Here is a 15777-nt window from a genome sequence, read left to right as displayed (position 1 = left end):
CATGTGAATCCCAGCCAAACCACTTTGAAAGAGCATCTCCTCTTTTATCGAGGTCTCTCATGACGGACGTCGGATGTGTAAGTCCAACTTTCAGATCCAGTAGTGGTCCTTCATGCACAGGTATTTCTCTCATTTAATTTGTAATGTGCTTCTTGCTATTGCAGATACTAGTGCACATCTTACATCTCATAATTCTAGCTCATGTGTGCTTGCTTCTGGTCAAGATGTGAACTCACAGTGACGTCAAGTTTGCCTACTCCAATCCATATTGGCTTGCATATGAGCCTCCAAGCTCAAGAGACCGAGAGAAAATGATGATTCTGCCATCCGTTTTCCCAAACCCAATCCATTGTGCTATGTAAACATCATGCCTCCACGCAGAGCATCAAATGCCAAAAGGCCACAGAAACGCAAAGCCGACCCAGATGACAACAAAGACGAAAAGGACAAGCCACCCAGCAAACGTCCCGCGCGGGAGGAGGAAGAAAAGGACAACGGAGGGTCGAAGCAGGCGGATAGCTCGGCCACCACCACCACCTTGGACAACAAGCTCGAGGAGACCTCCATCACCATCAACCGTGCGCCCGTCCTCGAGCTGTGGGGCGCGTGCGTAGCCCACCTCACGCACCCCGACCTCAGTTGGGCCCTGTGTCTCAGTATTGGCAGCAGTATCTCGACGATCACGGCTATTGCGAAGGGGAGATCGATTGGGACGATCGCTGCGCCGGCCGATGAGGGTAATCATCCTGAGGAGAAGGGGAAGAAGAGAAAGGACAGGGCGGCAGAGGACCTCCCTACCATTCACGTCATGGGGTTTCCGATGGCCACCACGGGAGATTCGGTCATGGTGAAGGGAAAGCCCAGGACGACGAGGGAAGTGACTCTGCAGAGGAAGTTTGGAACAGACGGGTATGAAAGGGTGAAGGGTGTCATGATGGAGGCTCTGGAGGAGTGGAAGGGGAGCGAAGGTGAGCTGGATGGGCAGGCGTTCAAGATGTATGAGAAGTTCAGGCCGGATGTTTCCAAAGGCCAAAAGGGCTGGGGACGAAAGGGTGAGTTGCATTTGTCCAAGGTCAAGGATGCGGTTGGCAAGCCGTCTAGTTGAGATGCCTATAATCATAAGATTCTGCCGGAACTGAGCACACATCTCTTCCAATGAAACCTGTCCTTGCTTCCTTACTCGCCCTCATCTGCAGCTTTAGGCCTCTCCAACACTTGCCAACACCTGACTTTCTCCTTGGACCTGGGCCAATACTCAATCTTGATCTCCTCCTCATCTCTACCGACGACCAGCTTGAACTCCCTCTCGAAATACAACTCACACTCTTCTGGCCTCGAGTACCACAAAATCAAATCCCCGTCCTGCAACCCAGCCTCCTGTGCCCTCGAGCCCTCCACGATCCCTCGTACAACCCCTTCCTCCAGGCTGCCGCCGTCAAATCCAAACTCCAAGCGCTCCTGCTTGACAGGCTGTGGGCCATACGTCTTCCCAAAGCTAGCCACCATGTCGTCCAGTTCATTGACTTTGCCCTCCTCCAACATCTCCCGGAAGTGCCTCCCCGCGTCCTCCCGCCCGATCCAGTGTGCCAGGCCATCCAGCCAGTCTTCCTTCTGTATCTTGGCCCCGTTCTTCTCCCTCCTACGGCGGGCAGTGAGAAGGTCCCGGACCGTATCGTCCATGGGCCGCAGGACGTCCACGCCGCGGGCCACGGCTGCGCGGCGGGTGTAGGCGTCCATCTTGAGCATGTAGACGCACGCGCGCAGGGCCTTGGCGGATGTCACGTACCACGCCTGGCTTGTGTCGTCGCGGGAGGTGGTCATCCCTACGGAAGAGAGTGGTTGGGAGACGAGGGGGTTGGTGAAGTAGGCGGAGAGGAAGGCGTTGACAGTAGCACGAAAGTAATCTGGCCCGCGCTGGCCAAAGCGAAAGGGCAAGAAGACGGTGTAGAGGTGGGAGAGACCTAGAGAAGGGTCTCTCTGTCAGCTTGTGGTAAGGGGAGGACAATCGGGAGAGAGGAGGGAAGAGAGAGAGAGAGAGAGAGAGAGAGAGAGAGAGAGAGAGAGAGAGAGAGAGAGAGAGAGAGAGAGAGAGAGAGAGAGAGAGAGAGAGAGAAAGAGAGAGGAGTGTGGTGCGTCAAGTTAATAATTACCATCGGTGAACCAGTCGTTCTTGGTCCCGTCATGTTCGGGATCCAGACGCGCCCATGTAGATACCATGGTCCGGTTGAGCATTCTGATCAGATCCCAATCATGCGCAGTGCCTGCATCGTCATCATAATCAATTATGCTGCTTGCTCTCAGTGCTGTCCCCTTGAGACCCTTGGGAGCGCGTCGCAAGAAAGTACGGTAGCTAGCGCCCTCATCACCGAAATGCTCCGACATGCGCGGCAGGATCTTTGCGGTGTAGTCCTTGACAGCGTCCAGATTCTGCGGCAGATCTCCAAACCAATACGTGTAACCGAGACCTTGCTTCTCTGAGTCTGTTCCTTCTTGCCTTATCTCTGGCTTGGGGGGAAAACTCTGGACAGGCCCGACCATGAACACACAGGCAAGGATGGTATCGCTCTCACCCGCAACCTCGATCGGTTCTGGGCCTTCACCGTAGCTGACCACCGCCCTCGTACCTTCCGGACAGCCAGACAGGTCCCACTCGAGCATCACCTGGCACGCCCCGATGCTGAACCGCGGGAGGAACCGCCACCCTTCGCCCACTATGCCCCCTTTCTCGCGGCGAAGAACGCATTCATCCCAGCTGCTCTCGTGATCGCTATCGAGGGCTCTCGCGTCGGCTGTGAAGGTAATGTCACCGATAGCCTCCCTTGCGAGCCTGACCTGCTTCTCCTCGTCCTCGCCCGAGAGCAGGAAGGGCACAGAGCCGTCGCTATCTGTCAAGGTGGCGGGGATGCCCTGCAAGAAGTGCTGGAGCCTGGACGAATGCGCCTCGTCGTGTCGGCCGTAGGTGCAAAGGTGGTCATTCTCTTTGAACCTCAGGCTCTTGATGGTGATGGAGAAGTGTAGCACGATAATCTCTCCATCGGCATCAGCCTTGGGCGTGAGCAGGAGATGCAGGGTAGGAGGAGAGGAAACGGTGGCCATGTCGAGCGAAAGTTCAAGGAAAAGGAAGCAAGAAGTCAGCGGGCTCACGACGCTTTGTTTGCGCAGAAGGCTGCTGCCATCACAATTGGTTATCTCGAGGCACGGCAGATTGATCTATCTGCACGACCTAGCTCGTCATGGTTTCGCGGGTGGTCCAGGCGAGTTCAGTCAACCGTCACAGCGAGCGGGGTCTGGCGTGCCTGTACGGGCATAACACCTGATTGGGCCAAAAGCGTAGGAGTCGAGGCGGAGGATCAGTGTAGCATGTGCAGATAACGTTGCCAGCGAAGGTCAGGGGAAATTCAGCTGATTTTGGATATAAGAAACTTCGAATTTGCTCTTTTCTGGGTTGAATTTCAAGAGTGATTTCGCCTAGAGAATCTTCTGTGTGAAGAGATGAGAAAACAGCAGTAGTTCATATGCTGCCAAGTTTAGTGCTGTAGATGCTACCGTCGATGACAATGAACATCTGGACAAGCTCCATGGAGTAGGTAGCCTACTGGAAGAGAATAAATGCTACTCAAACGTCGTGCAACTTTGCAGCAGGCGTTCAGTTGGGACTAAGATCGCTCAGTGGTGGATAAGGACTTGGTAGACGGAAAGAACGATGATGATAGCCTTGAATAATCCGTGCTGCGGGCCGTTGCGGGACGCAGCGACGTCATCGACAGTGTCATATAAATTTGCCTACTGAGACTTGTCCCCAAATACGTCAACTTCAAAGGTGTTTGTTTGTTGTACTTACCTGTCCACTCCGTCTCTTCATCGAAGCATCGACTTCTGTTCTTGTTTTCATTTCTTGCAGCTCATCCAACCAACGTCCACATCCTCAACACCATTCACCCACTCCTTCACTCACGCACGTACACACATCCAACATGACCGACCAACCCTCCAACATCGAGCCCTACATCCAGGCTGAAAATCCAGTAACGCGCGATCCCTTGGAGCAAAAAGCCGCAGCCCAACCTCACCGTCAAGCCGGCTCGTCCTCCGAAGGCGAGCTTGGCACGGTCGGCGGTGCCTCACAGCACGGGCAGGAAGGCGTCCCGACATCCCGCGGCTACGGTGTGCACGGCAGTGGGCCCGTGGACGCGCAGGAGGAGGCGGCCACCAGCTACAGCAGCAGCACGAGGGGAGCGCGCGGCGAGAAGCAGGTCCTTCAAAACGAGAATGTCAATGCCGACGAGCAACTGGCGACGCTGGCGGAGGGTAAAGTGGCAGATGCGGTAGATAGGAAGAGCGGTACGCAGAGAGCCCCTGGGGCCGGGCCGGCCGAGGAGCAGGACTTTGCCTCGGACCTGGACAGGTAAGTTATGTTATTGTTTTCACCCGAAAAAAAAAAACCAGAAAAAAACCCCTCCCCTAAAAAAAGGAGATTCGGGAGACGGGTGGGGGAAAAGGGGGGGATATATGTCTCATAATCATGTGCTCCTTCTTCTCCTTCTTTGCAACTCGCTGACGCCTTGACAGGAAGAAGGCAGAACAGGCTGAGGCTCGCGAGGCAATCAAGGAGGCCCGCAAAGGGGGTGCTGATGTCGGCGGAGGGGCCGGCAGGCTGGGAAGTGAATCTCTAAACGACGCATGATTCCTTTTTCTGGAGTTTTTTGCGGGATTCTAGACGAGTCGAACGGATAAACTGTTCCATAGAGACCACCAACACACGATGTATCAAGAAAAGAAAACAATGCCCGAACTGCTCCACCTGCTCCGCTCCGCAACAACGTGGGTCGATGGCCCCGTTTCGTCACTACGAGGATGAGGCTCTCGTTTCTCTCCTAGCTTTACAATGTATTATGTACAAGATTACCGCCGGAACGTTTCGTCATGGGTGCGGATCAAGACAGAACATTTACAGTGGGACCTCGGTAATGTCTCCGAGAGACGAGATGATAATAGAAGATCTTGCCTTGTGTGCTGGCGGAGGTGTTTCTGCATTCGTAAGGACTCGGAATTGGTTGAATCACTCGCGACTATCGTAGTCAACAACAAGAGAACTTCTCTTTTCTTTTTCCAATCTCCATGTGTCTTAGCTGGGACGGGGGGGGGGGGGATGTCCATCCAGCAAGGAGGTGAGGAAGAATTATCGACGTCTTGAACAAGAAGAAGCAAGAAACAGACGAAACAGCTTCGGCAGATGAAGGAAATATGCGCTACATCGTGACTCCTTTCTGATAACTCCTTGCCCTGTCCCTGCAGTGGTGCAGTAACATGCATAGTGCACCGTATTGCGGCAGACTCCTTAGGGCTACTACTACTCCATTATGTAGTAAAAAGTAATGCAGTACAGTACATCATTGTGCTGTAGCAGTAATGCAACCTTCACAGCAGGGCTTGCCGGCGCTCCAGGGCGCCTCCAGGACCCCAACCCCTCTGAGCCGCGTGAAAGACTCCACCTACAGGGGCCCGCCTACGGGTACTGTTGGTGGAAAATACAGAGGGCTGCCCCACCCACAGCTCCCTCGTCACTTCTCGGCCGGGCCCTGTGTGGGGTTGGAGTATAGTAAATTCGTCACCCTCGCCCTTTTTTTGCTTAAGATGAGACGAGGCTATTCCCGACTTGACGGCAGCTTCTCCCCACCCTTGTAGGACCCGGCCCATGTGTGTTTCGAAACATACTGATTGTTTGCAGGACCACACCCCCAAAACATCATCGAAGCGAGCCCTGTAATCTCCTTCATGCCCCATTCGTGCCCACGATGGAGTCCTGGTCCTGTGGTGGCGCCCGCCCCTCCGAACCCGTCTTGGTTGTCTTGCAGCCTCGTCTGCGAGGGGAGGGATGCACCCGCAAACTAAACATGATCGCCCCTTTACTTTTTACTTACATGCTTGATATAAAGCTTGCCTCGCTAGGGCCGGTGATCAGTTGTTTCTTTGGCTTCGATCTGTTTTGTTAGTCCTGCATGCTTTGATAGCCCAACGACAGCTTTCCCAGTTCACCTTTTTCTTCTTCGTGGTACATACACATCCATTCGTTTCTTATCAAGACATTCTCTCTTTTCAAAGACTCTCACTCATTCATCATGGTGAAGTCCGTTGCTATCATTCCCGCGCTGGCCGCGACCGCTTTCGGCGCTGCTCTCGACTGGTCAGCCTCTCCCTTTGGAGGTGGCAGCGGCAACTGGGGTGTAAGTAGTTCTTCTTGTGGTTATGATTATTGTCATCGAGTAATATTGACTGACTGGCTGGTCTTGGATAAATAGGGTTCTGGTGCCGTGAGCTCTAGTTCCTCTTCGTCATCTTCCTCTGGCTCGTCCTCTGGATACGGAGCCAGCTCCAGCTCCAGCGCCGTGGCCTCGACTAGCACGACGTCCAGCTCTGGGTCCAGCTCCAGCTCCAGCGTCAGCGCCAGCTCCAGCTCTGCCAGCAGCTCCCAGGAGTCGACCGACTCTAGCAGCACTTCCCGCACAACTGCCCCCAGCGGCAGCATCACTGTCTGCTCCTCTGACTGTGACTACACCACTGTGAGTTTAGTAGTAGTGCACATACGTGCACACACAAATACACACACGGGTCCCAGCTATTCTAACACATATTTTAAAACAGGTCCAAGATGCTGTCGATTCTCTCGACACATCCTCCTCGGATGCCCAGGTGATCTTCATCTACAGCGGCACCTACACGGAGCAGGTCACCATTCCCGAGCTCTCGGGATCCCTCACCATCTACGGTGAGACCGAGGACACCTCTGACTACACCAGCAATGTGGTGAGCATTGAGCACTCCTCGTCGCTGGCCTCTGGCGCGGCGGACGACGAGCATACCGGCACCGTCATCATCGAGGCCGAGAACGTCGCTGTCTACAACATCGACATCAAGAACACCTATGGCGAGGGCTCCCAGGCCATCGCGCTCTCGGCGTACAACACCAACCAGGGCTACTACGGCGTCGGCCTCTACGGCTACCAGGACACCCTCCTGGCCGAGACGGGCAACCAGATCTACGCCAACTGCTACATTGAGGGCGCCGTGGACTTCATCTTTGGCCAGGATGCCCGCATCTGGGTCGTCGGCTCCACCATCGCCTCCATCGGCGCCGGTGCCATCACCGCCAACGGCCGCGACTCGGACGACAACGTCTCGTATTATGTGATTACCGACTCCACCGTTCAGGCCGGCTCCACCGACCCGGGTGAGGGCACCGTCTACCTGGGCCGCCCCTGGGGCGCCTACGCCCGCGTTGCCTTCCAGAGCACCTCCCTGAGCGACATCATCAACTCGGCCGGCTGGGAGGAGTGGAGCAGCAGCGAGCCCAACACCAGCGACGTCACCTTTGAGGAGTACGACAACACTGGGGACGGTGCTACCCAGTCTGACCTGGCCTCCTTTGCCACCACCATGACCTCTGCCCTCACTATCGACACCATCCTGGGCTCTGACTACGCCGACTGGGTTGATGCCGACTATATCTAAAGAAAAGAGGAAAAAGGGGAAACGTTTTGGGGGGAAAGGAAATTGTTGACCCGTTCTTGTACATAAGTATGGATTTGTGCTTGTCACCACCAATGTCGGGAGTTGTATATACAGGCTCAAGACTCGCACAGGATAAAAAAGAGCAAAATTATATATTTTATATTTGCATACCCTGGTAGAACTTTAGCCCCCACATCCAATATTTTATACCATAGTTGAAAGCATTGTCAACTCCACTCCAGTGACTTTTTCTGTGGGCCATCGCTACCTTGCGAAATTCGGCAGGTTGGGTCTGTTGCTGTGTGTCTTGCTTGTGCTGCTGGTGCTGCTGGTGCTGCTGGTGCTGCTGGTGGCAATATTTGATAGGTCACTGCAGCCGTGAATGGGCGGCTTAGTCCGAAAGAGAGACCCATTAATTAAGCTTTCTACTGGAAAACGGTTTTGATGAGGCCGTGACGGGAACGACTTGCTAAGTACTATGTAGTGTCCATCTCAACCTCGCGTCTCGCCTAACTTACAATGTTATCAAACCTTGAACGACAAACCTGGTCTCACACCAATCATCTTGAGTGGGAACACATAGCATTAGCGCGAGCATGAGAAAGATCATCCGTCGATAATGATGCATGAACGGCCAGTGTGTTAGGGCTGACCGCCTCAAAGGATCTCATGTGATTTATCCTACCTATTCACCATCTCTTTATCACCATCATCATCATCAGCCGCATCGCTGTATCGAACAGTCTGGCCATTGGTCACCCCCAAGTGCTGACAAGAGTGCAGGGGACCATCGTAATGTGGACGAATCCCTCGTCTGTTTCAACGGCTGGTCTGGTTCCTCTCGCTGGGCTGAACTACTGCAAGGCCCAATTCATGCCACACCCTGCTGCTGCGGCACCTCGTCTCGATATTGCGATCCTTCAGTGGGAGAGGTCAGGCGTTGATCCAGGCTCCAGGTAGTTGGTTGCTGGGTATCAACAGGCAGCTTGCCTTGCTGTGGGAATTGAAAGAGCAGGCTCCATGCTGGCAGTGGAGCCAGCTGAACAGCCCGAAGAGGGAGGATCTGTACCCCAGCGGTGTGGCAAGCAACTTCCTAGCGAGTCAATCCGATCCCACCCCCTAACCACCCTCCTAGCCCTCCTCCTCCTCCTCCCTCTCTCTTGCCATTCATGGTGCGTTTGTTGGCTCGATCTAGGTTCTACTGCAGTCAAAGGCTGACTGGCTGGCTGCAGGTATTTTCTTTTGCTGTCGCTATGCTCAGTCGCCTACTCGGGCTTGCCAGGCCACAACGTATCTGAGTTCCTTGCACCCCTAGATGATTTTCCAATTGATCTTCTCCATGGGTTATTTCACCTTCAGAATGAGCGGGGCCAACCCCTCCCTCGCCAGAACTGCCAGTTGTGACTTGGCATGTCCTAGGGCGAAAGATATTTCTGGAAGCTCTGGCTACATTACCTTAGTTATCATCATGGGCTTGCCCATCATCCAAACATGTTTCGAGGCTGAAAAGGATCTCCCTAACCCCCCTTCCTTTCTCCCTGTGTGTTGTATTGACAGCTCAAACATGAGGGGACGACGTCGCCTTATCGTGTGAGAGTGGTTCATTTTCGGACTTTCGCATCGCCAAGTCCTGTCTCTCTCGCTCTGTCACGCACTCACCCTGGGGCATGCAATTTGGGAGTGAAGAGGAAGCCTAAGCAACATCTCACACACGCACAGTCCACATAATCCCAGCTGAGGAAGTCCGATATCACTTATACGGTAGCCTGGATTTGCGAACCAATCACCACGACGAGATGGAGGAAGCCATGAATTCAGCCTCAAGCCTGCAGCAGGGGCGACGAGCGGCACAGCAGCAGCCACCAGAAGTCCGACCTGCATTATCAACAGACGTTCCGGTGTCCAGAGCAAGCTCCTTCACCTCGCAGACCTCATCTGCAGCTGCTGCAGCTACAGAAAAGGACGCATTGAAGGGCAATAACATTGCAGTCCCAACCGTGAGGCAGATGGAACCCCAGGACGTCGACCTCAGCTCCCTGGGCGGGCCTCCGCTCAGCAATTATTATTACCACGATGGCCGGAACGACTCGACGACTCGGATGCCTTTTCACGGTGAGGAGCAATTCCCCCAAGGCGGGCCGACGACCATGCCATCACTGCCGCAGATGTCAAGTCCCGAAATTATCGGCGATGGATATGGCAAAGAAACACCACAGTACACGGGCTCTCACCTGCATTTACTTCCCGGCAGCCGACCAAACAAGATGCACAACATCAACACTAATACTCGAGCCGTCTCGTTCGGGCCGTCACCACCGATAGCAAACTTCTCACAGCAAAGCCCTCCTCTCGACAGACAAGACACAACTGGTTCGGTCTGGGCAGACCGGACACCGCGGCTCAGCAGGTGGTGCATGAGGCCAAGATGGCATTCTTCTTTCACCATGTACATCTGCTTCGTCTTTGGTTTCTTCTGTGCAGTCGGCCATCACATCTTCTACACGCGCCTCAACGGCCAAATCGCCAACAACCAAAGCGAAATGCTCCGTTACGGCACGTTCCTGGCATATGCCACAAAGGCGAGCTACGGCGCCGCCATCGTTTCGGCCTTCAAGCAGCGGGTTTGGGTCACTGTGCGCTCTCGCTTCATGAGCATTAGCGGCTTGGACTCGATGTTTGCTGGCGCAGAGAACATGCTGGCCATGCTCAACTTTGACTTTCTCAGAGATGCAAAGGGGGCATTTGCGCTGGCTCTCTTTGCGTGGCTGACGCCCCTCATCGTCATCCTGACGGCGAATACCTTGCTCGTTGAACCCAAGTCCATATGGCAAGACTCAAGGTGTGGCGGCATACGAAGCCTCAACTTCTCCTTTGAGTCGACAAATAGCTGGCGCAAGCCAACCGCGATCGACGGACTGTACGAGATCCCTCTGTCACTGTGGAACACCACCCAGAGGCCCAATCAGACAGATGCAGGCTGGTTTGACTACTACACAGGCCCAGGCCCCAGCCTTCAGCAGACTGCCACCCTCGCAGCCTTCATGGAGGAGGTTATCCCCGTCAAGAACGCCTCTGCCAATATTTGTGGGTCTGGCTATAACTGCACCTTTGTCATTACGTTTACCGCCCCAGGATACAACTGCACCGAGTTGGGCAGCGGCGTCGGCTCTGCGGTCAGCAACCTCCAGCAGGAATCCGGAGAGGCCGTCGCACCTTTCGGAACTGACATCATCATCCCCGAGGGCGACTACAGCTACTATGCCTTCGCCAGTGGGGGTGAATACTCTTCCACCCAGCTCAAGGACGTCGGCGTCAGCGGGATTCCCAACACGCTGCCCCCATACCCAGACCACTTTGGCGCCCTACGCACCGAGCCCGTCATCTGGATTGGCTATGCTGTGATTAACAACCCGAACCAGACGCAGCCCCTTCGCAACGAATCTGGCTGGAGCGAGGCCTTCACCCCCAAAGTCTTTGCCTGCGAGCACCGAGAGACGTTGTACACAGTCAACTTCACCTATGTCGGCGAGACGCAGAGCACCAAGATCGTCTCGCACGAGTTTAAAGGCCCCATCATCAACACGACTTTTCAGCGCGGCGTCATGGCCGACGACGGCACGCAGGACAACACGACCGCCACGCCCGAGTCCAACTACATCTACCCCAATAACACGGGTCTGTACCGAAAAGTAGCCGCCTACCACTCCCTGGGCGTGATGCTTCGCAACTTCATCAACGGCACCATCACCATCGCCAACGACGTGACCAACCCAATCGAGAACACACAGGCCATCCAGACCAAGGTCCTCGACTCCCTCAACAACTACTTCCCCAACCCTGACCTCGCCGACCAGGTCCAAAATCTGTATCAGGACATCATCCTTTCGCTCTTCTCCAACCCACAGTTCGTCGAGGTCGTCTGGGCCGCCCAGGCCAACCAGCAGAGCGGCACTGTGCCGCGCGGGGGAGAACCGGATAACACATCCGACTATGATCATCCCTGCTTCATTTTTCGCACGGCCAATACCTACGCCTACAACATGCGTGAGCTGTGGAGTGTCTACGCTGTCGCTACGGCTGTCACGCTCGCCAGCGTTGTTGCTGGCGCCTTTGCGATTCGGGATAATGGCGGCGTCACCCGCAACACGCATTTCTCTAGCGTCGTGGCTGCCACACGGGGGCCTGCGCTCGAGAAAATCGCATGGCAGGGCCCGCTGCAGGATAGAGGGGATGTCCCGGCCGAGGTCAAGAAGCTGCGGCTTGGGTATGGCGTGATGCGGGATATGGACCGCAGGCTGGCCGCCCTAAATATTGAGCCAGATCCTTATCTTGTTATGGGCGAGCAGGAGGAGGAGGCGAGGCGGAATGCTTCTACTACTGGTCGGCCTAGTCTAGGTGCGAGGCCGTGGAAGAGCAGGGCGTATAGCTCGGGATACCTTGGTGGAGAGATGAGATGTGGGTTTGGGTTGAAAGGAGATGTGGACCAGAGACATCGGGAGGGCAGCTTATTTCATCAGTGAGTGGGAGGGCTGAGGAGCATGGATGAACGTATCAGTAAGTGGAAATTATTATTGGCAAAAGCTATCATGTCGAAACGTTGAACATAGAAATCACCTGGACTCGGGTCCATCCTAGTGTACATAAATTTAATAATAAATAATCTTTGTTGATCAACATGAGCAGTAAACACTAGCAGAAACAACAGCGTCTTCTGGCTTTGAGGATTGTTTTTTCATTTTTTTCTTCATAAACATTAATTGCGCGAAACCTTCAGCCTCCGACTATGTAGACTGCACCTTTCCAGACTGCACTGCACTGATGGCGGCTATATTTTGAAAGCTTGGCAAGAGAGTGATGTTCATGTAACCTCGGACTCGAATTTGAACTGGTAAACATCTTTCCTATCACTATTAGTGTCATCCGTCACCTGTGTTGAATATTCTTTCCAGAGAATTAGAATATTTCAGCATAGTCCTGTTGAAATTCTCAAATAGCAATTACACGAGTCTCAATCTACTTGCTTGCTGTAATCACTCCCTGTCTCAATATCCTTTGGTATGATTTTACTTGAATCCGATCCTAAGGCAATGCTCCAAACAAAATACACTGGCGAGTTTTCACGGCTTTCGCTAATGCGATAGCCCTTACTTTATACATGCCATCCTTGTTGAAGGCATCGACGAGGTCAAAGTGGTCACGAAGTCAAACAGGGCAGGACGTTCGCCTTGCGTGCATGATCAGCCCAACAAGGACCATTCACCACGCCTAGCTATCAAAGCAGATAGCGTGTTGAAGCCCTACTGTGGAGAGGTCTTACGAGCGCTAGTCGCTTTACGAGCCAAGAGACCGCGGACGGGCCGAAGTAGTACTCCCCCAACTCCTCCTGCAAGAGATCCGCCTCCGCTGGCGAGGTTATTTCCGTAGGGGATTTCTCCACAGGTGTTTCCCCGGATCTGCAGTGCCACCCCATGCGGACCTCACTTTTTGTCCCCTCCGCCTCCAGACCCGCCTTTTACTATATGGTTCTCCACCCCATCAAGAGACCATGTGACCTTTTTCTCTCTCTCTTTTTCCTTTCTCTTTGGTGGTGGCATTTACTGCGGAGGGTTGAACCTATACCGCAACTTGCAAACTACCATATACCCTGCCGATCGGATCGGATATCCGAGCCAGGCTCGGCTTCAGAAGATGGAGTGGCATCATGTAGTGATATTTAGGCTCGATCGAAGCGTGACAACCCCACAGACAGTTGTAGCGTGTTGACATGGGGTTGAATAACAATCTTCAAAGAGTCTTGGTCTCGCAGTGCAATTCGTTTTGCAAGGTGGAAATTTGACAGAGGTTTTTTCTTTCTTCTCATCCTCTGTAACATGTGCAAGGACCTAAGATGTTGTTGTCTCTCGCCACCAGAACGATGACGGTGTCAACCCTTGTAACGGCCTTGTTCTCATCATGGGCGGTGACGGCAAATGTCATTGAGGGTCGATCTTCTCACGGTCCGTTGGCGTATACATTGAATGGAACATGTGAGGCTCATCATCATCATCATCATCATCATCATCTTTTGCGGCTATGCTGCTCAACCAGGGAGGAAGACCAAAAACACCAGGCTAACCTGACCTGACCTAATAATATGAAGACCAAGGAATCTCCCTCCCAGACCTGTCCCAAGAGGTATTCCTGGGCATCCCCTACGCCAACTCCTCCCGGCGCCTCCACCTGGCCTCCTCCCTCAACGAGACATGGAACGGAACCCGCTCGGCCACTGACCAAGGAGCCACCTGCCCTGGCGCGACGACGCAGTATGCCTACGGCTGGGCCATCGCCGAGGACTGCCTCAACTTCAACCTCGTCCGCCCAGCCGGCGTGACCCCGAACCAGTCCCTCCCCGTCATGGTCTGGATCTACGGCGGCGGGTTCTACCAGGGCGCCGCCCGCGACCCGGAGTTCAACCAGTCGTGGATCGTGCAGACGTCGCAGGAGATTGGGCTGCCTGTGATTGTGATTACGCTCAACTCGCGGCTGAGTGCCTGGGGGTATATGAACTCTGAGCAGGCCATCAGACAGGGCGTGGCTAATCTGGGCTTGCGGGATGTCTGGAAGCACTTGGAATGGCTGCATGGTATGTTTTCTTGTGTGAAGAGAGAAAGAGAAGAAAAAGAAAGAAAAAAAAGAGCATGAAAGAAACAAAAAGGTTTTTGGGTGTAGATGCTGATTCATACTGACTGAAATAACAGAGAATATTAGAGGGTTTGGTGGTGATCCGAGCCGCATCACGGTCATGGGACAATCTTCAGGTGGGTTGACTGTGGAAATGCTGGTAGGTTGATTCTTGGTGGTGATTGTCTGTCTGGAAAAAGTCTCTCGAAAGAGCAAATACTCATCGTCATTGCGTCTAGGCGATGGCATACAGCGGCCAGCATTCCCTCTTCAATAATGGCATCACATCGAGCATCACGCTCTTCTCGCCTTTTTGGTCCACGATTACCGCACAGCAATCTCTATACCAGGACCTGCTCAACATCACTGGTTGCTACTACGACAATGACAGCATGGAATGTCTTCGAGGTTGTGAGTATATGTCACTAATCTTGATGAATTTTTCGCACGAGACAAAAAGAACTTCCCCTCATCTCTCCTAAACAACAAATCAAGATCACTAACTCTCTTCCCCCCTCCTCCTCCTCCTCCTCCTTCTTTTTCAGTGGACTTTGCAACATTCAACAAAAGCATAGCATCCCTAGAAGGAGGAGGCAAAGGATGGCGCCCAGTCGTCGACGGCGACTTTCTCAAAAACTCCCCCTACTACCAATTCGCCAACCAGCAAATAGCCAACATCCCGCTCCTCGTAGGCAGCAACTCAGACGAAGGCCTAAGCACCTTCCAGACCGCCTCCAACACAGACGACGAGCTCGCCGCCGCCCTCCAGACCCAGATGGGCGTCAACGCCACTATGGCCCAGGAGCTGCTCGCCCTGTACCCGGCGGACGAGGGCGCGCAGTACCCGCCCTACTCCCAGCCCATGGACCTCGACTGGATCAACCTCACCGCGGCCGTGGGGACAGCCTCGGGCAACATGACGCGCAGGGCCTACGCCATGGGCGGCGACTGGTCGTCCATGTCCGGCCGGAGACTGACCGCCTCGCGGTGGGGGGACGCCACGCGCGGCAGCCCCGTGTACTCGTACCGCTTCGACACGGACGTCCACCGGTTCCCGCTCACGACGACGGGCCTCGGCTTCAGCCAGCACGGCGCGGACCTGTCGTATGATTTCCGCCTGCCGTATGTGCCGTATACGGATAACTTCCCGCTGGCCAACGTGTCGGCGCTGCAGAATGTCAGTTATGCGATCCAGGCGACGTGGATCAGCTTTGCGTCTACGGATAGCCCGAATCACCACGGCCTGGAGTGGGTGCCTGCGTGGCCCGAGTATACCGCGTCCAAGCAGAATATGGTTTGGAATGGGACGTTGGACAATACGTTGAACATACATATAGAGAACGACACGTTCCGACAGGACCAGATTCAATGGTGGATGGATCACTGGGGGTACCTGTTGCTCCAAGGCTTCCCCATTTGATGGAAAATATTCAGCCACGCGGCATCGACAAAAGGACCCAATTTAATCAAAACTTTGGCTACAGAAACTATGGCAGTGTCATGTGAATTCAAATGTGAAACAACTCACCAACTCCAGAGGTGCAATGTATAAACTCAGGATGGTGAAAGCTTACTGCGGGTTGGATGAGCGCGTAAGATAGTATTGTG

The 15777-nt window shown here is 54.0% G+C and overlaps 6 protein-coding genes across 6 annotated transcripts; 5 read left to right on the top strand and 1 right to left on the bottom strand.

Moving 5' to 3' along the window:
- Window positions 1-367: 367 nt before the first annotated feature.
- On the top strand, window positions 368-1105 carry M406DRAFT_69079 (uncharacterized protein; the record flags this gene model as incomplete). Its single annotated transcript, XM_040925225.1, has 1 exon — window positions 368-1105. The coding sequence occupies one exon, from the start codon at window positions 368-370 to the stop codon at window positions 1103-1105; it is 738 nt and encodes a 245-aa protein (XP_040777862.1).
- Window positions 1104-3215, bottom strand: M406DRAFT_106373 (uncharacterized protein). The gene is made up of 3 exons (XM_040915191.1): window positions 2151-3215; window positions 1525-1961; window positions 1104-1495 (listed from the first exon to the last, which is right to left on the bottom strand). The coding sequence occupies exons 1-3, from the start codon at window positions 3094-3096 to the stop codon at window positions 1436-1438; spliced, it is 1443 nt and encodes a 480-aa protein (XP_040777861.1). The 5' UTR covers window positions 3097-3215; the 3' UTR covers window positions 1104-1435.
- A 499-nt stretch (window positions 3216-3714) lies between these two features.
- Window positions 3715-4708, top strand: M406DRAFT_321400 (uncharacterized protein). The gene has a single exon (XM_040919501.1). The coding sequence runs from the start codon at window positions 3975-3977 to the stop codon at window positions 4407-4409; it is 435 nt and encodes a 144-aa protein (XP_040777860.1). The 5' UTR covers window positions 3715-3974; the 3' UTR covers window positions 4410-4708.
- Window positions 4709-6491: 1783 nt separating this feature from the next.
- On the top strand, window positions 6492-7509 carry M406DRAFT_39960 (family 8 carbohydrate esterase; the record flags this gene model as incomplete). Its single annotated transcript, XM_040924121.1, has 2 exons — window positions 6492-6560; window positions 6643-7509. Coding segments are annotated over 2 exons (936 nt in total), but the record flags the coding sequence as incomplete, so codon positions are not given.
- A 564-nt stretch (window positions 7510-8073) lies between these two features.
- On the top strand, window positions 8074-11786 carry M406DRAFT_274340 (uncharacterized protein; the record flags this gene model as incomplete). Its single annotated transcript, XM_040918218.1, has 2 exons — window positions 8074-8689; window positions 9914-11786. Coding segments are annotated over exons 1-2 (1884 nt in total), but the record flags the coding sequence as incomplete, so codon positions are not given.
- A 1715-nt stretch (window positions 11787-13501) lies between these two features.
- On the top strand, window positions 13502-15568 carry M406DRAFT_228286 (uncharacterized protein; the record flags this gene model as incomplete). Its single annotated transcript, XM_040915788.1, has 5 exons — window positions 13502-13535; window positions 13649-14131; window positions 14247-14329; window positions 14409-14590; window positions 14740-15568. Coding segments are annotated over 5 exons (1611 nt in total), but the record flags the coding sequence as incomplete, so codon positions are not given.
- Window positions 15569-15777: the final 209 nt, after the last annotated feature.

This window comes from Cryphonectria parasitica, assembly GCF_011745365.1.
Source record: "Cryphonectria parasitica EP155 unplaced genomic scaffold M406scaffold_3, whole genome shotgun sequence".
Lineage (NCBI taxonomy): Eukaryota > Fungi > Ascomycota > Sordariomycetes > Diaporthales > Cryphonectriaceae > Cryphonectria > Cryphonectria parasitica.
Note: the sequence above shows the minus strand (reverse complement) of the source record. Positions and strands in the feature narration are given on the sequence as shown.